Here is a 23538-nt window from a genome sequence, read left to right as displayed (position 1 = left end):
TGATCACGTGGCTATTGTTTTATTATCTTTCCCTCACACAAGCTTCACCTTTGTCACATTGCTGTCACATTTATTCAATCATACATTTGTTTATTTACACTTATACATTTCATCATCAGTATACAAATTAGGGGAATTTGTATACGGAAGATGAAATGTATAAGTGTAAATAAACAAATGTATAAATGAATATATACATAAAGACATAAATAAATGCATAAATACATAAATGTACACAATAAATAATACATCTATTTTTCTACATTCCTTTGTATTTATTTATTATTTTGGCAGTTATGACGAGTCCAGCTCCAACCCTAAATCAAACACACCTCAACCAGCAAATCAAAGTCTTCAGATTTACTAGAATCTAGCTCTATAATGAAAGTGTAACAGGATCTGAAGTATCTCAGCATTTTACATTTTTTTACATATACAATTTTTAATAACAAAATAAAACAAATACAAAAATGAAAGTATAAGCCAGTCTCATACAGACAACAAACAAACACATAGAATAACATTATAACTTTCACTAGACTCAAATGCAGTTTAGTTTGATAGTGTAGACAGAGTGAAACCAAGCACTGTGTTACCTCACAAGTTTTATTCGTCAAATAAACTGACCTGTGTGAGGATTAATTCAGCATTTGCGTGTAGTTTGGTAGAATGAAATGTCCTCATTCCATTAAATCCGCAAGGCAATACAATTACATAAATCTTACCCATTTCATTTACGTATGACTGACAAATATGAATCACATTCAGTTTATTAATACAATTACATAAATCTTATCTGTTTCATTTATATATGACTTAAAAATATGAATCACCTTCTGATTATTAATTGATTTATGTTAAAACTCCAAATGGATGGAAATTCTATATGCAATTCAAATACATAAATCTTATGTTTAGACATAATCTTTATTTTGAGTGTATTTGCAGGTTTTCCATGACTGAAACTCTGAAAATATCTGGATATATTGAGACTAAGATTAGCGTTTCATATTTTATATGAACTTCACCTCAGCAGACAATATCCCACATGGCTCTGCTGGCTGGGATGGGATGGATGGACCCTATGAACAATAATTTTTAAAGATTAATAAAATTTCTACTTGTTTATTGATCTGTTGTATAACAGATGTGCATGTTACTGTAGTGCTGGAAATCAGTCATGTGATCAGCTGCAGCCCAATCACAGATCAACAGCACTCTTACTCATGTGATATGAATTAAATATTGGCCATATGATGACTGTAAAAGATGAAAGCATGTCGATCCAGACTTACAGGTGTAACATTTACTGACTATTAACCGGTAAGATCCTCAGAGAGGAAGAATAACAACAGAAGAATGGAAAGAGTGTGTCAGTGAAGGTGGTTGTGAATGTGTGTAGATGTGTGTTAGTTACAGGATCAGAGAATGACATCGTTCCTTTGTCATAGTCCAGATCAACTCTCACACGATCAAGATCCTGTTCAACAGGAACACCAAACTCTTCAAGCGTTCCGTACGGATCATAATCCACACTCCAGACATCAGTGTCATAGAAAACACGTCTCTTCCTCTGGTTTGATGCTGTAGTTACTCCAAGTCTCCAGCATTCACTCTCTTTAACCTCCACATCCCAGCTGTGTGTTCCTGAGTTAAAACCCTCTGAACCCAGAACACAAAGAAAGTCAAATCTCTCTGGATTATCAGGAAGCGATTGTTCATCCCAGCTGTTTCTCACACTGGTCAGATCATCAGACAGAACGAGAAATGGATTGGTAGTGTTTGGATCCAGAATCACAGGAGCTGATGAGACACAATCAACAGATGCTTTTATTATGATCTTTATATAATGATCATGAGTGAACCGAACACAGATTATTATGAATTATGACACTTGTACTTTTGATCAAACACATCAGGGGCCGTATTCACAAAGAATTTTATCTTACCACTAGGAGTACTCCTAAATCGCACTAAAATAATTTAGCTAGGAGTGTTCTCTTAAAAGTTATTCACAACGCCTTTCAGACCTACTCTTAGTAAGGAAAAATGACAACTCCTAAACTAAGAGTGAGTCTTCGTTGCTATGGATGACGTCAATTCTCATGCACGAGCTTCCTCGCAATGATCACGGTGATTGGTTGTTAGATGACAGGGCCATCATGCAAACCATAACACAGACACACCAAATCATGGAATAACGACATCTAAATATGTCTGTGTCCTACACAAAATAATAATAATAATGTCATCGAAATGCATATATAAGGACATGGTTGTGCAGGCCCCAGTGAAGTGTAATTCTAAAAAGGCAGAGAGAGAGAGAGAGAGAGAAAAGTTGTGAATTAAATTAAATTAAATCATAAATGAAAACCGCCACTTGCCTAATAATGAAAAATGACACTTGCATTAACACTTGCTTGGTTAATTGACATTCTATTATTAGCCTAAATAGACTACAAGGAAATATTGCTCCTATTGAAGTAATGTAAAAGTTGAATGACGGTGGATTATGAACTCGCCAAAACGGAAAAGCAACCCCAACTGGACGCAGGATCAGTTACTGCTGCTGGCCCAGTTGGTGCTGAAAAAAAAAACACAATAAAAGGGAAATTCGGCACTGGGATACAACATCGAGAATTGTGAAGTTTGCATCGAACACAATCTGGGTATTGATGGAGTGGGTTTTCTTTCTATTCACAAACACGTCCTCATCCTGACGTGGTGCATTATTTTAACATGTGTCCCGTCTATAGCACCGACCACTCCGGGCACACCGGCAATAGACTATCCATGAAGCTGGCTTTGTTTCTTTGGAGTTGGCGAATGTCCAAAGGAAAACTTATGAACTGTCGAATAATATGGGGTCTACAGAGTATATTACACAATTGCATTTTCCCCGTTGCCAGGTAGCGAAGTGTTATCAAACATTTCAATTCGGCACTGATTGGGTTGTTGCGATTAGTTGGCGCTGTTATTGCATCCCTCACAAGATCCACAACAATCAGTATTCCCTCACGGTTAAGGCGGTATCTTTGTAATAACTCCATGTCATTGAGTGTCTCCAACACACTGTGTCGCGCGGCGATTTTAAGATGCTTTGTGAATAGGTCTTAGTGAGTTAGGAGTCCTCTCGACTTCTTTTAAGCTGTCCCAGACTTAGGTGCTACTTTTAGGGCTAAAATGCATCGTGAATTACTCTTAGTGAAAAAAATGAGGAGTCCTAAAGTTAGGAGTGACACGCCCATTATTTTTAGGAGTTGCTCCTAAATTCGTCTGTTAGGAGCTACTTTTAACCTTAAAATTCTTTGTGAATACGGCCCCAGATATTTTCCTCTGATCACTGTCAGTGTTTTTAGTGTCACACTCTTTTTTATTATCAGTGTTTAATGGCATCAGCGAAAAACATTTAATGTGTGATTCAAACATTTGTGTCTCATCAAGAGAAACTAATATTTTGGAAAAGTTAAAATCACAATCAAACAATCAGAGCTGTTGAGATTAAAAACTGTCTTTAAAATATGTATGTAATTAAACCTCAGCATCATCTGATCATGTTCATTAAACTGGGTCTCAGTGCGTGTATTTGCTTAAAATACTTTGTTTCTGTCTGATGTGTGACTTAATGAATAATCAATGATTTTAATATTTTAAGATGTAATAAATCTCTGTGGTGAGTAACTGAAGCAGGTTCTTCTGGTAAACACATTATTATCTGAACAGACCCTCATCACTGTGTTTCTGAAACATGAAAAGATTAAGATTCATGAAAATCTTCTTAGGAAAAAAGTCTCAATGTTGTTAATCTGGTCGCAGCTCTGAGGAGATTATTAAATTAATAATTTTCTTCATGAATTCTAGAGATTGTCTATAGTTCCTCTAGTAACAGAATCATAATGGCAACTTTTTGAGGAACTTGAAATATCAATATTATATTTGAACTTCTGGGTTTAGTCTGAATAATCACAAATGGAGCCTCGAGTATCTTTTCACTTTTACCTCGTTAAGTTTGTTCTGGACTTGAATAGATGAAGAAAAGTGAAACATTCTCAAAATATTGTTGTTAAAGGGAACCTATTATGGAATTTTGAAATTTACCTTTCACGTAGTGTGTAACATAGATCTAAGTGAACAAAAACATCCTGCAAAGTTTGAAATATGAAAGTGCACCGCATATAAAGTTATTGTCTTTCAAAAGTAAGAGTCGACTCTGAGTCATTTTTATGAATCGTTAGAAGACCGAAGCTTTTTCTCTGACTAGATGACGTCAACTTGTCAAGTTATTTGAATACGATACGCCCACTTATTGCGCTCCAAGGCCAGGGAAAATATCATGGCGACGAGACGCTGTGTTCTGAAGTGCGACTCAAAAGATAACTTTTTTCATCTGCCCAAGGAGGAGCATTTGAAGACTAAGTGGCTACAATTCATATATACAACTATACCACAGAAGTATAGTCCGAGCCTTGTGCTTTGTTCGCGCCATTTTGAAGACGATTGCTTTACCAACTTAACCCCCTGGGGTCGGCAATCACGCCGGCGTGATTTGCGCGTTTTTTTTCACATAGCAGCTGAATAAACTTAAAATACTCCGTCATTTCTGGTCATACAGACTTAATAAAAATGAAAAAAGAATCTGTGAGATATCTACTTTTGTATGTGTCCACTTACAATCAAAACAAAACGTTGTGCTTTTGTAAAATAAAGAAATTAAACAGGGTGTGCTTTCTGCCTCTCCGTCTCGTGAACTTTTTTTTCTTGAGCACGTCTCTAAACATAAAAAAAACTCAGCGAATACTTGTCACACATTTGTGAGCTCTATATATTTATAATCATTTAAGTGTGTAGTTTTAAATTATCTGATTCAAAACGAAAACAAATATTCTCTGTTTAAGTAATTTGTATAAAACCAACAAGATATTCAGTTTCTCTAACCCTTCCTCATTAGTTTTAATGTGACCACACCCACACGCGCAAAACATATAGACATGCAAATCGTCCATGTGTCGCGCGAACGCCCCCATTACCTCAACAACAAAGCGGCAAACTTTATCAGTCCTCTGCAGTCGTCGAGTTTGGAAGACCTGTGAGATTATTGGGTTTACATCTGAAGAAGAAGATCGCGATTTGAAGACAAGAACGATTTTAAGGTAAGAAATAATCCTGAATTATATTAGTTAGTGTTATTGTTGCATAAACTTCATATTGCCATTGAACTGTTGCTTGATGCTTCCGTGAATGTTCCCTGCACGCGCTGTGAGAGTTTGAGTCAGTCGCGCGACGTGCGTTTGAAGCAAAACGCACCATGATTTTACTCCAATCTCATTTCATAACATCATATCGATTGTAAACATTTGAAGTAACATATGATAATCAATATGTTTTTCTCTAGTGTAGTGTTACTAAAGTGTTCCTTTTTAACTATGCCTGCTATACTATTGTTCTTATTATTTGATTCAGCCCTGCAGGTATATGCCTACAAGGCACAACAAATATATATATATATATATATATATATATATATATATATATATATATATATATATATATATATATATATATATATATATATATATATATATATGTGTATATATATATATATATATATATATATATAGGCCTATATATATATATATATATATGTGTGTGTGTGTGTGTGTATTTTGTACATTTTAAAAAGGAATTTTCACCAGAAATCTAAAATGTATTCCCACAATCAGCCCTGGTTTCTTCTTGATATCAGCATGTTCACAGCTTTTTTATATATATTTTTTTAGGTAGCTACCCGTCCTGCTGACTTCAACATGAGCATGAGGAGGTAAAGTGAAAAATCAAACACCTTGGAAATGACAGGTATGCTATGCACTATGTTTCAGGAAAGGAAAGGTGTGTGACTGGTTAAGTCTCTGTCTTTAGTTCAATGTGTTAAATAATGTGCTTTTTTTTGCCATTTGTTGTGTATCTTTGGATGATGTTGTGTTGTAAATAAATTCAAACAATCAAAAAGCCATTATTTTTTAAATCTCCTCATTCTTTGTGCAAGGTAATGTAATGATAGTGCCTGAGAGCTCCTAATAGGGCCATTATGGGAGGGCCTTTGTCTTTTCTCAGGTGTGAAACACTCAATATTCATGGTGGTTAACGCCTCCTCGCATAAAGCTTTCTTACACAAAACATGTCATACAAATTTTAAATCAATATATTGTCTTATCTGAATGAGTATTCAGGATGATTTTCACATAGTTTTGGAGCAAATATTCTAGGCTACGTGATACAATTTTCAAAAGCCTTGCGAATAAATAATTAGTTTGTGTTTCATGACATTATTTCAGTGACTTTTTTTTTGGTCATTTTCACAAACCACGCATAAATGTTATTATCTCAAAACTACAAACTTTTACATACATGCTGCTGACATATTATTGTAGCAGAGTTTGTGATGAATGCAGTGTAATAATACTTTAGTCATGAAAATGTCACAAGTAACAGAAATAAGCACAAATGTTAGAGCATGTCAGAACACCTCCAGGACCCAGAAAACACCTCAGACCCCTGAGGGTTAAATGCAATCAAACTTGGATTCGCGAGCCGGCTGATATTGAAGGAAGGTTCAGTTGCATCAGCTTCCTCCTCCGTATCACAACCTGTAAGTGTTATTAATAATTGTTGCTTTTATGTTTTATGTAACATGCTTAATAATTATTTTGTTTGTTGTGTAAGCACCGTTTAGCTTCTAGGTCTTCAATGGCAATTGTATTGAGATATGTTAAGTGTTTGTCGTTGTTTTCGGAGTTGTCTTAAACAGAGTAATACCTCGTAGTAACGTAACTGCATTTTATTTTTGATTTTTTTTGTAAAAAACGTTATGTTTATGCATCGGGCTAACGCAAACAAAGACTGATTGTGCTTTTACAATATGAACTCTGGGCTGCTCGCTAACATAACATTAAATTCTTTATCTTATTTTTAGTTTTTTACTACAAACTACAAAGCAATGGACTATAATCATTATTATAACACAATTTAATTGATAAAAGCATCATTGTACTCCGTGTTAAACAATAAGTATACCAATCACACACAACTGACTGGGTCTGACCAATCAACGCAGATTAGCGTCGCGCAAAGGAGGGGTTTGAAAAACGAGTCGTTGAACGATTCATTTGGGAGTCGGTGAGCAAATCAGGTAAAAATAAATGCATATTATACGACAACAAAAGTGTTTTTTGTCATTGCATGCATGTAAAACTGTTGTTGAGGACTCCCAAAACAACATTAGGAACATTTTAAATGTCATAATAGGTGCCCTTTAATATTAATTATAACAAAAAATCCAGCTGCATAATTTATTGATGCCGCAATGCATGCTGGGAGATATGGGTGAGTTTTGATTGGTGGTACCCAGCATGCACTGCAGCATGAAGCATTTCATTGATTGTCACCATTGTTGAGAGTCAAACACTGATTCTTGATGGCTAAGTAATAATGTAGAGCTAAAATGTAATGCACTAAATGTTTTTAAAATCCTTTATAATTTGATAAACAACATTGCTCTCGTGCTGTAAAATTAAATGGCTTCTATTATAAAACAACATTAAAAACACAAGTCCTACATAATCAAAACATTATACACTGTACTGTGTTTGCCGGGTGTAGAATTGACATCTAACAAAGCTTGTCATTGTAATGACAGCAACATCATGATCTTGACGTCAAATAAATGTTGAATTGACATCAAATGCCAACAAAGCATGACATCAAAAAAACATCAGCAGAGGTAAAAATCTTGACATCAAATTGACATCGACACTTTGACGTCAATACGACTTTCATTTCTGACCTATTTCGTGACGTAATTTTGACATCAATGTTGATGTTAAATTGACATCAAAAGTTCTGCAGAACTAGTATGATCTTCACTTACTACAAACTAAAACAATATAATGCTTTTGAGTCATGATAAACCCATGCATGATTTCCAGTGTGTAGAAGCACAGATCTTCTGCAGACTCACTGTTTTGGACGATGTCCTGCATCTTCTTCCAGACTCTGAACGGCAGGTTGCCCAAGTATCGTGACACATGAATCAAAGCTCCAGAAGCCATCTGTGGATCCGGCTGTGAGATCTGGACTCTGGAAGAACATTCAGGAGTCAGAACTGCAGTGGCTTAGAACCAGAGAGACCAGAGACACCAGCAGATCACTCACCTTTCCATTGATACTGGAAACTCCTGCAGAACAAACACACCATTATCATCAACAACTCAATCAATCAATCAACCAACCTATCAATCAATCATTGATGTGAAATCAGACCTTCAGAAAGCAGACGTCATTGGCTTTCATCATCTCCTCCATGTCTTTGATTGTGTGTGAAAGAGCTGAGATGTGTGTGTTCATCTCCTCCAGCTTCTCGTTCATCATCTGCTTCTTCTGCTCCTCTTCCTCCCTCAGTGCAGTGATTGTAGCTTCTTCTTCATCTCTGAGGAACTGATGAAGCTTCTCAAACTGCTGTTTAATCTGACGCTCTGTGTGCTCAGCTTGAGACTGAAATCACATCACATTCACTTCAATCAACTCAAATTTCTCAAAAGATCAGTGGGGAAATATGGGTTAGTTAACTACAACTTTAACTTTCCGAAGTACTAGTACTTTAGTAGATGTTCTGTGTATGTAGGGTGAAAATACAAATTAATCTCTTAGTCTCTCTTCACAAAACACTGTTTTAAATGGTGTTTTAAGAAGATTCATATGTGATATCATTTTGAAAGTATATTGAAGACTTAAAATTTCATCATTTAATGTTGTTTTTAGTATTATTATTTTACATTAATATTCATAATCAGAAGTATTATGTATCTGTTTTATACTTTTCATAATCATTTGTAATCATTGTGTTTTATGAATCATACTGTTCACATACTGTTTTTGGGAGACTTTGTGAGACTTTGTGATAAGCTAGTCTGCATGAATGGGGGTGAGAGAGTGTGTGTTAAAGTTAGAGTCTGAAATGTATGCAGTGTTTTTCCACAGAGCCTATATACATTCCATTGTTAATGGGAACCACATGTTTCTCTGGTAATGCAGCATATAAGAAATTAAACTCTTTGTCTACGGCAGGGAGAATTGACCAGAGATGCTGGAACGAAGACCTTTCTTTGGTCCATTGTCACTCCCTCCTATGTCCTATATTATGTCTTAAAATAAATAAGAGATCTCTTGGCAAAATCACTGGTGTCTGGTCAAATGAATTAACGATAAGGGGAAAGCACGATTTTTAGATCTATAATTTGGCGTCACGAACAGGATCGCATGTCCAGGCATTCGTTTCAATCATTTCAGGTAAATTATACTTTTTTCAGATAAAATCAGACTTTTTTTCCTTTCTAAAAAGTTCTAAGTCTGCCTGATGATTAGAGACAGTGACTGAAACTGCTGAAAAGAACTGTGTGATTTCAGGTACCAGTTATTTTGCCAATGAATATAGGACATAGTATAATATATATATATTTTCACTATAGTTTGGATATGTAGTAATACTGACTTTGAGTATAAATTGGGGAAATTAGCACTCAAATGGGAAATTAAATAATCATGGTTTTGATGAATATTATTTGCATACGCTATAAAATGGTTCTAAATATGGGCTTGTACCGCCTTGAACCGATATGAATATGCATCCGATTTACTCGTGATACTAATTCATACAGGAAAGGGGAATGATTTTAATCAGTCGTACTTGGAATTACGATTTTAACCACTAATGCGTATACATAATAATATTTACCTCGACACTTCGATCCGTTTAGCTCTTGGCAAGTACAATCACATCCATCTGGCCATAATGGATACAATTTACTCTTCAAGAGATCAGATCGGAAATATTTAAACTATGCAATGTTTAAAAGTATGGTAGAGCGTTTTTAACAAGGTAGCATAGAAAATCTAATTTTCAGGGATTTCAGATTGTGGATTCATAAAACACAACTTCAGACGAAGATTACAATGAAGTTTAATAAAAGACAATTTAAAAGTACGTAGGTTACACGATCAAGAGTATAACAATATGCATAAACAAAACAAATGATTATAAAACGATTAAGTAGCGTGTATATATATAAACACGGGATTCCCCAAGAGATGGAGAGAGAGAGAGAGAGAGAGAGTGAGGTATGAGAGAGAGAGAGAGAGAGTACACAGTTTAAGGAATACTTTTCAATAATCAAGAGACCGGAGGATTTCTCAGACAACCTTAACTAGCTTTGTTTCAAGATCAGATTCAGAATTAGCCTACCGTGTTGTCGTTGGAAAGTCGTCTTGTGCGTGCGCTGTTCCTTTGGAATCTCGCAGGCTTCCGGGTTGCGTGCGTGGTCGTTTTGACGCAGGGTGGAAACGCTAAGCTTTCGTTCGTTAAAACGCTGGATCAAGGAAGTAGCTTTAAACTTGTATAAAAATAAAGACTTAGTCTTAGAAACGGAAAGTAAACGGAGAGCAAGGCTCTCTGAAGCTAAGTTAAAGCTATGAGTTAGCGAACCTAGCCGTTAGACTAGAGTTTGGAGACTAGAGTGGAAAACTAGAATTGAAGAGCGGAAGTGAAGAACTAGAGAAAGAACTAACTAACTTTGGCTCGTCTCCAAAATATGAATGAAACCGGAGCACGCCCATTCTGAGTCTGGGAGCCAATCACGAGTGGGAATTTTGTGGCGCCAAGATTTCCTTTGTCTGAACGTCACGCCTATTCAGCGCGTGGGGAGGCCCGGAGTCTTATTCTGACATTATTCTACACTTCAATAAATGTTTCATAATGCATAATAACTTGTTTCTCAAAACAGATTCGAATTCGTCTAATTTCCTGATTTGCGACCATACCAAATATGCTAGAGTTTAGATAATGAAAAAGGGAACTATAATGATTTTTAGGTATTATGCGTTTCTATTGGTTGTTTTAATCCGGCAAAAGCGCATTCTACGTCAGATTCTGCATGCTTGTTAATCGCCGTTTCAAACAGAATGTTGCATTCTCACAAAACAACGTTTTTCTCACTATTAGAATTCGGTGCGTGTGTTTCGGTTTCTTACCCCACTGTATGGGTGTGTGCGAGACGAAGGGGGCGCGCAGTTGGCCTGTTGACCTACCGGGGTGTAAAACACATGTCTGTGTTTGTGCGTTTGGTTTTAGAACAATACATGAAAGGGGCTTTCCCTGCGGGGGCGTCCCTGTGAAATAAAACAGACGCGGGGTGTACGTCCTCACCCCATGATAAATCAAATTAAAAACCCAGGATACTTCGCCTTATCTAAGCACAGAATCAGCTAAAAGCATTCAGCAAACGTTAATGTTTCTGGCAAAAGGTGAGAAGACAATTTGGAATGCATTAAGTCACACAGTCTGTGTTTGTCTGAGTTTAGCAAAATGTCCAGAAACCTTTTAGTCCTGCAATAAATCAACAAAATAGAACATGTATGCTTTTTTTCTCTCAACATCTGGCGATGGTGCTACAGTCCCCCTTTTGTTCGGGAATGTTCATCGGATGGACGTTTGTCGAACAACGATTATCACAATGGTCAGATGTCAGGTGGAAACTTTTGAGGTTGACTGATGCAGGTGGCGTTTAAGGCTGAGTAATCAGCTCGATGAGGTTGGAGGCAGTCTCTGCCGGGTTGTCGTCTTTCGGAGGAGTGCGACGGAACCTTACGGCCACCGCTTGGCAGAGTCGAGCAGTGGTGCTTTGCATCTGGTTGAGGCGTCTGTACAGAATAAAGGCCACGATCATGGAGAGAGTTTGGCCTATGACGGCAGAGAGGCAGATTGCGGTGTCAGCCGCGGTCCAGGTTTGGACGACAGGTGAAGTGTCCAGGATGGGCATTTGGGACAAAGCTTGAAGGGCGGAGTCCAGTGGAGCAATGTCAATAAGTTGTCCCCCTTTCTGTTCAATCCACTGTTCCAGTGCGGGATCGAGGGTGAAGTTTTGGTCCTTGAAGAAGGATGGGAGTTCAAGTTCCGACTGGTATTCTTCACTTGGGAGATGGTATAAGGCCAGATCATCGAGGTGGAGGATGGCTCCTCGAGGGACTTGGATCCACATGCTCTGGTTTAGCAGGGCAACCCGTGTGGCGGTGTCATGTTGATCGTAGGTCAGGGTTGCAGTCCGAGCTGGCGTGTTGACGAGCCAGCGGTCGCCGACGATTTCGGCTTGCGTCTCGGTGACCTGGCTACGATGCGTGGCATCGGCTGGGCAGCGGGTATCTCCCGCCAACTGTTGAAGACCACAGATTCCATCAGTGTTGTCTCGAAGGAAAGGTTTGCTAGGGCAGAGGTAGTGGATGTCTTTGGTGAGCGTACACATGTGGAGATTAGGAGCGAGGTAGAGCTGTGGGTTGCTGTCGTGATACGCCACCACCTCGGGAGTCTGCAGGTGTGGTGATGGCGGATGCCAACACGGTTTGAACAAGGCTTAAGGGTACCAGGTATGGTGGAATCCTACCCATGGCCAAATTGTCTATGGAGGAGCTTACCTCCCGGAGCATGTCATTCATGAGTGCTGTGACTAACTGCGTTTGGGAAAAGTCATTTTGAAAAACAGTGAACAGCTGCTTCATGGAGTTCACCGTCTGGTTCAGCAGGACGCTGTGGGTGTTAAGGATGGTCACTGTTCCTCTCAGGGTCTTCCCTATGGTCTGTAAGGATGCGCTTTGGATGGTGAGCTGTTCTTTCAACTGTGGGAGTTCCGTCCGGATCTCGGCCACCTGGCGTTTCACAGTGGCGATGTTGACGGTGTTGACACTTGACATTCCGATGTTGAACAGTGTCCCCACCGCAGCAGCGGCTCCGAGCAGCGCTCCGAGGAACCGTTTGGAACGGCGGCCGTGGCCACTTAGCTCTGCTTGGGTAACAGTCATCTTCTCGAGCTGGCTTAGCATGTGTTCGATGTCGGCTTCGGCGTGGTGGAGGGCAGTCTCGGTCCATCGGGCCCCGGCGAAACTGTATTGGCTCACTCCGCTGGGGGAATGTGCACGGTAGACGTTTCGGGGGTCGAGTCGCACGTACACCTTCTGGGTGTGGGTACGGCAGTTGGTGATCAGAAGCCCAGGTTGTTCCCTCAACACGATTCCAGAAGCCGGTCCCGGAGAGATGACGTCGGAAGGCGGCTGGCCTTCGGTTGACTGGGCCCACAGGATTGCGATCAGCAGCAGCAGCATTTCTGTTACAGGCAGAGAGAGTAGGAGAGGTGTGGAGGAAAGGGGGAAGAGAGAGAGAAGGCAGATGTCAGCGGGGCTGTCCCAGGATGGAGGGACAGTTTTTTTTTCATTTCTTCGCAGGTGGCAGCTGTTTCAGTTCGCATTGGCCCCTCCCTGTCTGATTCTGCTAGTGGCCGCATATCTTTTGATCTGATTGCGGTGGACCCATTTGAGCACAGGTTCTTTCTGTCCCCGATTCAGCTTGATCTGGTAAGCAACAGGGGAAAGTTTGTTCACAATTTCATGGGGTCCTGTCCAGCGTGGCAAGAACTTTTTTGACAGTCTTTGAGTTGGAAGAGCGAAGTTGTAATACAGGACCTTGTCGCCCACCTCGAGTTCCTGGTGTGATGCCTTCCTGTCATAATAAGCTTTCTGGCCCTCAGCACTGTGTTGCAGATGTTGTTGGGCAAAAGCAAAAGTCTTTTTCAAATGTTCGTGCAAACCTTCCAGGTATTGGGAGGTGGTGTAGGCTGTGACGAGGTTGGAGTCCCCCGGCTGGTACAGCAGATGTAATGGCAGGGTCATTAGCCTTCCAGTCATGAGTTCAAACGGGGACACCCGTGTTGATGCTTGTGGGGTTGCCCGAATGGCCATTAAAACAAGGGGAATTTTAATATCCCAATCTTTTTGGTTAGTGGACACATACTTTTTCAACATGCTGACCACCGTCTTGTTGGAATTCTCAACCTGGCCTGAGCTGATCGGATGTCGGGAAATATGCAGTTTGGCTTGTACCCCCAGGCATCTCCAGATCTTTTGCATGATCTCAGCAGTGAAGTGGGTACCCCTGTCAGAGTTGACTCTCAGTGGCAACCCGAACCGTGAGAAGATGTGGTTCATGAGGAGGAATGCCGTGGTTTGGGCTGTGTCGTTCGGTGCGGGAAGACACTCTACCCACTTGGTGAACTGACATATGACAGTGAGAAAGTACTTGTTCCCCCTTGTTGATCTGGGTAAGGGACCTACCCAGTCGATTTGGAGGTCTGACCACGGGAACGTGACACCTCTACGCTGTAGTGGGGCCCTGTGATTTGGGTTTGATGGTTGGAACTGACAGCAAACCAGACACTCTCTGACATACTCTGCCACATCTTGCTGCATGCCTGGCCAGTATGCCACTGTCTTCAACGTGTCATACGTGGCTCTGGTGCCGTGATGGCCCGCACATGGATTGTTGTGTGCGTACATCAGCATTACCCCCTGGTTGCAACGCGGGACCACGAGCCGTGGCGTAGTGGTGTCGTCGGGTGCAAACCACAAGATGTTGTCACGCACACGCAGCATGTGTCTAGAGTTGTACAAGTGTCTCAGGTCAGAGTCAGCATTGAGGGCTGAATCAGCGATAGGGTGGCTGGCGGGGTCAGAGAGGAGGTCAAGAATTGTCTTTACGGCCGTGTCAGAGGCCTGCATGTCAGCAATGTCATTGTTGGAGACTTGCGGAGTTAGCGACAGCAGTTGTGAGGCTGGAGCTGGATTAGGTGTGAGCCGCTGGCTGCGAGTTATCACTGCCACATCTGGGAGAGGTGTGGTGGCAGGAGGAGACCATGGGTCGCCGTGCAGAGCACCTGCTTTTGCTAAAGCGTCAGTGCGGTCGTTAAAGTCTTTGTCTTTACCAGGCAGCTTGGAATGACCTTTCACCTTCTTCCAGTACACTGTCACATTGTGTGTGGTCGTGATGTTGTCACATGCTTGAAACAGGTGTTGGTGTTTTACAGGTTTGTTGTTAGCTGTCTTGAACCCATTTCGTTGCCAGGTTGGGAGATGGCACACAAAACTGAGTCTGGTATAATTAGAGTCTGTGCAAATGAGAAGTTCTTTGATGTCATGGGCCGCTGCGATTTGCAAAGTGATGAGGATGGCGGCCACTTCGGCGTACTGAGACGACTGAGGGCCTAGCTGGAAACTTTGCGGGGGACACGGCTGGTTGTTGACAAACAGAACTCCTGCACCTGCTTGCAGGGTGCCCTGATGGTTGTAGGAGCACCCATCGACATAAGCTGTGGTCATGCCTTGACACGCATTCTCATCAAAGTACCTGTGGCAGGTCAGTGGGGGCTGTGTTGGCTCCGGTGTGTCTATCATAGCAGCAGGCGAGTTGTCAGAGCAGTTTTGGCAGGCTGCCAGGCCATCGCCCAGCGCAGACTTGTGTTTCTGTGCATAGCGAGCCTCAACATTTCTTCCTTGAAGAGCCATTAACCAGGTGGCGATGCGTGAGTTGGTCACCACGCCATCACGGATGCGTTGGCTGTTGAGGAACATAACAGGCTGGTGGCAAGTCTCTATGATAACTTTCTGGGCACCAATGTAGTTGGAAAAACGCTGGATGGCCCACACGGTGCAGAGCAGAGCTTTTTCACAGTCTGAGAATTTGCATTCTGGGGGAAGAAGTGTCTTACTGGCATATGCGACCACCTTCTTGTCTTGGTCATGGCGTTGGTAAAGGCCAGCACTTAGACATTGAGCAGAGAATCCAGCCTCCAGGAAGAATTCCTTTTGCGGGTCAGGGTAGGCGAGGCATGGGGCTGAGCACAAATGTCTTTTCAGTTCGGTCATAGCATGTTCTTGAGCTGTGGACCAGATGAAAGGGGTGTCTTTTTTCAGCAAAGCTGTTAGAGGTCTGGCAATGTCTGAGTAATGTTCAATGAACTGCCGGGAATAATTGCATACCCCCAGGAAGCTTCTCAGCTCCGAGACGTTGGTGGGAGGCTTGATGGTTTGGACGGCCTGAATCCGACTGGATTGTGGTTCTATACCGTTTTTTCCAATAAGGAGACCGACGTAATTGACTTTAGTTTGACACCACTGACCTTTGTGCAGAGCGATTTTGGCTCCGGCGGTGGTTAGCTGGTTTAAAACATGGTCAATCTCGTTCAGGTGGTCGGCCACAGTTGCGCTTTTCATAAGCACGTCATCGACGTAAATCAAGTTACCTCTCACTCTAGCGTCGGGGCAGGCTTTGTTCAGGAAGATGTTGAACTCAGCAGGTGAGTTGGCGTAACCAAACGGGCACCTGTTGAAGGTGAACTGTCTGTTGCCAAAAGTGAATGCCAGCTTGTGTTGGTCGTCCGGATGCACCGGAATGGTCCAGAACCCCGAGGCCACATCGAGGGTAGAAAAGATGTTAGCTCCTCTGATTCTGGGAATTTCCTGTTCAAGCTGGGTCATGGGCCATCTTGACAATGGCACCTGTTTGTTCAATTGTCTATAGTCAATGGTTGGTCTCCATTTGCCGTTAGGTTTCAAAACGGGCCAGATGGGGGCACTATAAGTAGAGTTGCAGTGACGAATAACACCCTTTTCCATCATGGAGTCGATGATTTCTTGTACTGGCTCGTGTGAGGCTATGGGAATTTTGTACTGCTTGACAAAGGTGGGAGGAGCCTCAGGGGGTGTGGGTATACGCACCGTGTGCAGGGTGGTGAGCCCACAGTCTAAAGAGTCTTGTGCAAAGGAGTCTTTGAACTTGTAAAGGACTTGTCGGAGGTTTTGACGGTCCGTGTCATTGTGGAGCGCGTTGGCGTTCTGTAGAATTTGCTGCACTTGAGTTTCAAAGCTGTCAGTAGTGTCAAGAGGTGCCGGTGCATTCTCAGTGGCCTGCTGGTGGGAGACTGTGTACACAGAGAGGTGTTGATCCTCTGTGAGCTCGGTTCGGCATACCTGTTCTTTTGGTATTGACATGACAGATGTGATGGCGATGAACTGAAAGGGTGCAGTGAGTAGTGTGTCGTGTGGATGCCTTTCCGTCAGCAGTGCCTGTGGAATAGGCCCAATGACAGGTAACACAAGTTCAAAGTCATGAAAGTCTTGGCTGATTAGCCATCCCAGCCGAAAGGCTCTGGGAATGCAAATGTCAGTGGCTGTGCAGTTGTTGAACAGGATGTAGAGTACACGGGAAGACACTTCAGTGAGTGGTGTTGCTTCAAGTGTGAGTCCGAGTTCCACACATTCAGGGGATGGCTGGAAGTAACCCAGCGTGTGGTTGAGAGTTTGACCACAACGCAAGTTAAGTCGGACAGCGACCCCTTTGGTGTAAGCGGGTACTGCGGCTTCCTGTTCATTAATCAAGGTGCACACTTCAGGAATGGTTTGCCCTGACAGGAGATTATCATAGACAATGGGCTTGGGTGTTTGCAAAGTCAATGGGGCCCATATTACTTCATTCACAATGTCTATTTGAGCCCTTAGGCGTACCAACAGGTCTGCTCCGATGTAAGCATCATGGGGTGGGTCCGGCAGGACCAGGAAGTAGTGTGTCAGACACCGGTGGTTCCATTTCAGATGCAAGGCGCATATCCCTTTTGCTGTTGTCATGGATAATGACTGAGAGTTCAGGGGAAAGCGTGTGCGTTTGCTGGCGAATGGTAAGTCTGGTGTGCTTTCAATGATGGTATTGAAGAGTGACAGGCTGATGGCTGAGTTGTCAGCATGCAGGGCAAGGACAATGTCTGTTGTGGTGACATCTTGTAACTGCAGGCTGGACTTGACCTTGGGACAGTAGATGTCAGAGTTGAGGTTGGCTTTGAAAGTGCAGAGTTTTGAACTTGAGCTGTGCTGGGAAGTTTGGGAAGTTCCCGGGAACTCTGGGGACTGACAGTCCGTCGCTGTGGCAGTCTCCGTAACCTCGTTGACCTCACGGTCTGGGTCACCAGACTGGTGTGGCTGGAGTGGCAGAGGTGCACGCACTTGAGCCCATACCTTTAGTTGCTTGAAGTCCAGTAACGGCTCGAATCGATCCAGCAGATCTTTGCCAATAAGAAGTGGGTGATTGTTCATGGGAGACACATATATGGGATGTACCAGACTCATCGGACCTATGGTCAGATGAATGGGAGCGATGTTTCGTAGCTGAATGTCATTTTGGCTGTACGATTGCACATTCATCTCACAGGTGTGGGAATTGAGAGTTCGATTTTGTCTTCGGGCTTCAGATTTGAGTTTTTCAAACAGCTGAGCCGAAATCAGCGTGAGGTCGGAGCCTGTGTCAACCAGGGCTTCGAGTCGCATCTCTCGTTCCAGGGTGATGGTGAGATACAGCTTACGGGCCACTCCCTTTTCGATCAGATTACCCAGGAGCTTTGGTGTGTGGGTATCGATCGCTAGGCAGTGAGGGTGTGACTTGTGTTGCTCGTAGTGGGTGCAGATGAGCAAAACAGCACTGTCTGGTATGTTGGCAGGAACATGACAGCTGTCAGCTGTCAGTTTGGTGTCACATGTGCTGTCATTGAGTGGGACAACAGTGTGTGTCAGAGTCTTTTGACAGTAAACAGTTTCTTGTGGTTCTGTCAGCTGTTGGTTGGCACTGGAAGTGTCATTTTGTGGGGAAACAGTGGGTTCAAAAGTCTTTTGACAGTAAACAGTTTCTTGAGGTTCTGTCAGCTGTTGATTGGCACTGGAAGTGTCATTTTGTGGGGAAACAGTGGGTTCAAAAGTCTGTGAGTGGTGAACTGTGTTCTGCAGTTCTGGGTCAATAGGAGGAAAGAGGTTAGCAGTGTTGGTTTCAGGCTTTGGAGGTAGTCATGCAGAGTCCGGCTTCCGTTTGTCATCCTTCTGAGAATTCTTTTTCAGGAATTCTCTCAGCATGTCTAGAAGTTCAGCTGAGTCAGCTGCAGCGGTGTTGTTACCTTTGGAGGTGGGCTCTGGCTTGAGCTTACCACCACGTCGTTGAGCGGGACTCTGTGGACGATTCTCGGGGCTTGTGGTTCGGGGAGAGGCTGGTTGGCGTTTCTTGGGTCGCCGGCTTTGATCCCAGGTGTTCTCACCTTGTTGATGGTGAGCAGACCTGGGCCGGTCACAGAATTCATCGACACGGTCTTGGCGCTGTCTGGTGTGACCCCCTCCACGACCACGCTGCCCTCTGCTGGCTTGAAACGGTCTTGACTCTCTGTTGGCAGACTTGTAGTTGTGCTGTTTGGCGCCCTCTAGTGGAAGTTCTGGAAAGGGCTGAGATACAGCGTAAACAGTGGGAATTTTAGTCTTTTCAGAAGCAGTTTTCTGCTTAATATAAGCCTTGTGGGCTAAATCACGGAGTTGCTGTGTGTTCATAGTCTTAGGGCATGCTAGCACACCCAGGTGATGGCTAATGGTTGGGTGCAAGTTTCTTAGGAACAAAGTTCTGAAATTCACATCTTCCTCCATGTGAGACTCATTCAGGGCTCCGAAGTAGGACTGTCTGAGTCTGTTGTAGTAGGCTTGCGGGGTTTCCAGCCTGGCTTGCTTGACGTCCAGTGCCTTGATGAACCCCTGGTCTGTGTCTGGATCAGAAAACTCACGGACCAGAGCTTGGCGTAGCTGTTTGTAGTCCATTTTGACAGTGTCTGGTTGTCGATCCAGGAAGCTCCGTACGTCACGGCTAGACGTAATCCGGAGGAGGTACAGTTTGTCCCAGTCTGTGACGTCGGGAATTGTTTGTAGATGAAACTCCACATCTTGCAAGTACAAATGAATGTCACTACCACCTGTTGGCTGTGGCGAGAACTGTGGAATGTTCCTTGCCAGCTTGTCAAGGTTCTTGGAGTAGGAGTTATGGGAAACAGCCCGTCCCGTCTGGGTGGGGACCTGACTGTTCCCAACGTCGCCCCCTTCAGCTTTGGGTGTGTGGCTGAGAGGTGGGGCGTGGCTGTGGAGGGGAGACGGAGTGTAGTGTGTGTCTCCCCCCGGCTCACCTTGAAGCTTGTATGAGTATGCGAGCTCTGTCTGGGCACTGTCAAGTTCATCTTTGAGGAACTGTCTTTGTTTCAAAAGTTCGGAAATTTCAGCTTTGGCAGTGTGTAAATGCTTTTCACACGCTCTGAATTTTGCGGTTCTGTCTCTTAGGGCAGTCTCTGCTCTTTCCAGAATAGTAGCTCCACGTTGCACTTCATCATGCAGTTCAGCCGAGATGCGTTTTTCGGCGTCCACTTGCTCTTTGGTCTCTAGGCGCAGGTTTTCCATGGCCTCTTGAAGTTGCTGTAGATCCTGATGCTGATCGGCGCTGGTGTCGTCCTCCTCGTTGAGCTCCTCTTGTAGCTCCTCCAGACGACTTTGCACTTGGTCCTTTTGCCGACGAGCGTCCTCCAGCTGCAGTTTCAACTGTGCAGCTTCCTCCTTTAGCTTGGCGTTGTCCTCCTGAAGAAGGGTGTTGTCCTTCTCTGCAAGTTGGGCTTGGCTCAGGAGATTATGGGCCACGCTTCCGACGAGTCGGGACCACTCTTTAGAGCCATAATTTTGTGTGGGGTCATTAGCCACGAGCAGGTCCAGGTCGTTGTCCAGCTGTTCTCTGGTGAGAGTTGACAGGTCCGCTGCTTGGGACAGGGAGCTGGCTGTCATGGCTCGTAACCACGCGTTCAGGTCCCGCCAATGGGCTGCTGGGCTGCTGGTACGCGACATTAGGACTCACTGCGGCGAGAGAAACACAACAAACACACACACAGACAAGACCAATCGCACACTTGTAGGCAGGCTACTAGGTTATAGTACGGCGGGGCCGTCTATAGTAAATTTGGCTAACTGACTTTCAGACAGTTAGGAGGGGCCAATGCACGGATAGGCTAGGGCCCACAATAGAGTCGCCAGGCGGTAGTCTGGCTTAGCTGGTTGACTATTTAGTTCCTCAGGTCTCTTGGTAACTGAAAGGAAACAAAATCAACAGAACAAAACAAAACAGAACAAAATCTCAGTGCACTAAAAGAACCTAAACTTGGTTGGTCTGTTATAAAGGGTGGCAACTAGTGTCACAGTGGGTGTTATTGGTTTTAAAGGGGGCCTTCAGCTACACTTCTCTGTTAGAGATGGTGATAGGGGTGTCAGGTTCGCAGCTTTTGGGGCAGGAAACCTAAGAGGGGTGTATATCGTAGGGAAGAAGAGTGAAATAGACACTTAAAATATGCTACGGGAGAATACCTAGTATTCGGGAGCCTATAATAAATGGGTGTATTTTACTCAATGTCAGTTTACCTGTGGGAGTTTGAGGTCACACCAGTCGGCCTCCGGAGCGAGTCAACCTTTTCCAGTGCCTCCAGACACTCCTCCGCAGTGAGCCCCGGATCCTTTTCGTTACTCTACTTCCCCTGCTGCGCCCTCTCAAACAAGACACTTTGCCTTGAAGCCCCCGGCGCCCCTGAGGTATCAGCCAGCCTTATGCAACAAAACTTGGGTGTCTTTCCGAACCCTCCAGCGAAGCCGGAGTGGCCCCTTTGGGCCCCGGATGGATTAACTCCCAAAATTGAAACGGTTTGGCTTGACTGACCCTTCAGAGTTGTGGGTTCAAGGTTAGCTCTTGCGTGCCGCAGCAGTAGGTTAGAGATTGAAAGGACTCGCGAGTCCCACCACGGCCGAAATGCTGTTAGCACCAGTCAGGAATCACACTCACGGAGATCGGCCCGGCTCCCTCGCTTCACCACAGATACTGGGATCGTACCTATGAACATACACAGGAGAGATAATAAGCTTCAAGGCTAAAAGGGTTTTTTTGCTTGACCAGACTGAGAAATTTCTGCGGGGGAAATAACTAGAAATGGACTAAACAAAGAAAACTCTTAGATTTTAAAATTAATTTGAGAAAATTAATCTAACCTGAAAAGAAACAATAACAGGGGTAAAATCAACAAACAAAAATTGAAACTTAGCCTGACCCAAATTGGACAATAACCGAGGTCGTTGAAACAAGGAGTGGTCGGCGTTTTAGGCTGCGGGAGTGGACTGCGGGGACCACTAAGGGTTACTTCTCTTCTCCAGTGGTTCACCTAGTTTGTTTAACACAATTGAAAAATGTGTTTAAATCAAATCTAAGTAAGCCTGGGAAATTTCACAGAAATTATATTGGTTTTATAATATTCCTTAATGAAATGATTATAAAATCCTGAAAGGGAAGAGGTATAGGTTGGATTAACACAGCATGAGGTTGATAGAAGGCTGGTAGCCAGACTGGAGAATGATGTCAACACCAGGGGGCGCTTCTCTTTCAGGTGGGCTTTTGACGGACTGGGGAATGGGTACCTGTCTTTCACCTCAAGTCTAAATGCACTTGGAGAAAACAAACAAACAAACAAACCAAAACAAAACCAACCAAAACAGTGAAATAAAAATATTTCAAAGAGTTATAATAGTTTCAGACAATAATCATCACAACCTGAAGTCATTAGAAGTTATTAGCTGAGACAGATAAACTCAGAAGGTTCAGAGATGAGATTGCAAAGAGAAAGTTCTGAGAAAATGTTTGGCTTGAGGGGTTTATGGCTGAAATTTAATTCACTTTGTTGAAACAAACTCACATAAACTGCCTCAATCCAAAACAGAAAAGTTTATTTTTCGAAATAAACAGCTTTAAGTTCGAATCTGTATTTAAACAGTTCATTCACTAACCTCTAAGTTTAATTTGGAAGAGCCAAAAATTGTCTTAACCTCTATCGTCCACGCGATGGCGCACTTTCGCTAACAGTTAGAAACTGTTGTTAGAGTTTCAAAGGAAAAACTGATTAGCTTGCACTTGCGAGTTACCTCCACGCGATGGCGCCCTTCTGCTCACAGAATGACGTCACCGACTAGTGGGATCAAAGTTCAGAAGACAATAATTTGAAAGCATGCACTTCACTGTTTCAACCACGCGATGGCGCAGTTCTGCTCACAGAATTACGTCACAGACACGTGGGGTTAAAGTTCAGAGAGAGACGCTATAAACTTGCATGAGCTGTTTTATGCCACGCGATGGCGCGCTCGAGCCCTGTACACAGTTTACAGTAGTATCTGCTTTTTACCAAGACAATTTACAGCGTGCATAAATTACAAGCATTTACTGGTTTTCTTCACAGTCAAATCAATACGAGGAGTTCCTATTTACCCTAGAAAACACCACGATCGTCCTTTTGCGCGTATTGCCGCACGGACACAACGGGAAACGAAATAAGAGCTTATCACGGGTAGCTAGTCCATACGCTTTTACTCGAGTCCACGTTAGCTAGCTTATAATAGTGCCTTTTTACAGAAGGAACATCGCTTCTGAAGGTCTTATCTTTACCGGTTTAAACGTTTACTAAGAAGATTTCGTCGTTCTTAAAAACGTAATTAAACAGTATAAAAAGTGTACACAGTTGTGTCAGAGTTTTTTTTTCTGCACATTTAACTGGACAGTTTTTTAATACTGTAACACACAGGAGAGCTGGGAGATAATTCGTTTAGATTCTCTGCCAGCGGTGCTGTGTTTCACAAGCTTCTGCTTGGAGTCGACTTAATGCAAAACTTTACGGTTGTACAATTATTAATATTCACAAATCACATCTGAATACAATATGCATATGAATCCACACTGAAATTTGAAAATTACCC

At 43.0% G+C, this 23538-nt stretch overlaps 1 protein-coding gene across 1 annotated transcript in view; it reads right to left on the bottom strand.

Annotated features, from left to right (window-relative positions):
• Positions 1 to 259: 259 nt before the first annotated feature.
• LOC307000652 (E3 ubiquitin-protein ligase TRIM35-like) overlaps positions 260 to 23538 on the bottom strand; it is a gene marked incomplete at its 5' end in the record, with an annotated part of 38001 nt that continues 14722 nt past the window's right edge. Inside the window, 4 exons of the mRNA XM_079616415.1 lie at positions 260 to 1803; positions 8015 to 8133; positions 8209 to 8231; positions 8317 to 8547. Of these exons, the coding sequence (XP_079472541.1) occupies positions 1307 to 1803; positions 8015 to 8133; positions 8209 to 8231; positions 8317 to 8547 (870 nt within the window). The 3' untranslated portion in view covers positions 260 to 1306. The remainder of the gene's footprint in view (positions 1804 to 8014; positions 8134 to 8208; positions 8232 to 8316; positions 8548 to 23538) is intronic.

The sequence above is a fragment of the Phoxinus phoxinus genome (genome assembly GCF_949152265.1).
Source record: "Phoxinus phoxinus genome assembly, chromosome: 1".
NCBI classification, from domain to species: domain Eukaryota; kingdom Metazoa; phylum Chordata; class Actinopteri; order Cypriniformes; family Leuciscidae; genus Phoxinus; species Phoxinus phoxinus.
Note: the sequence above shows the minus strand (reverse complement) of the source record. Positions and strands in the feature narration are given on the sequence as shown.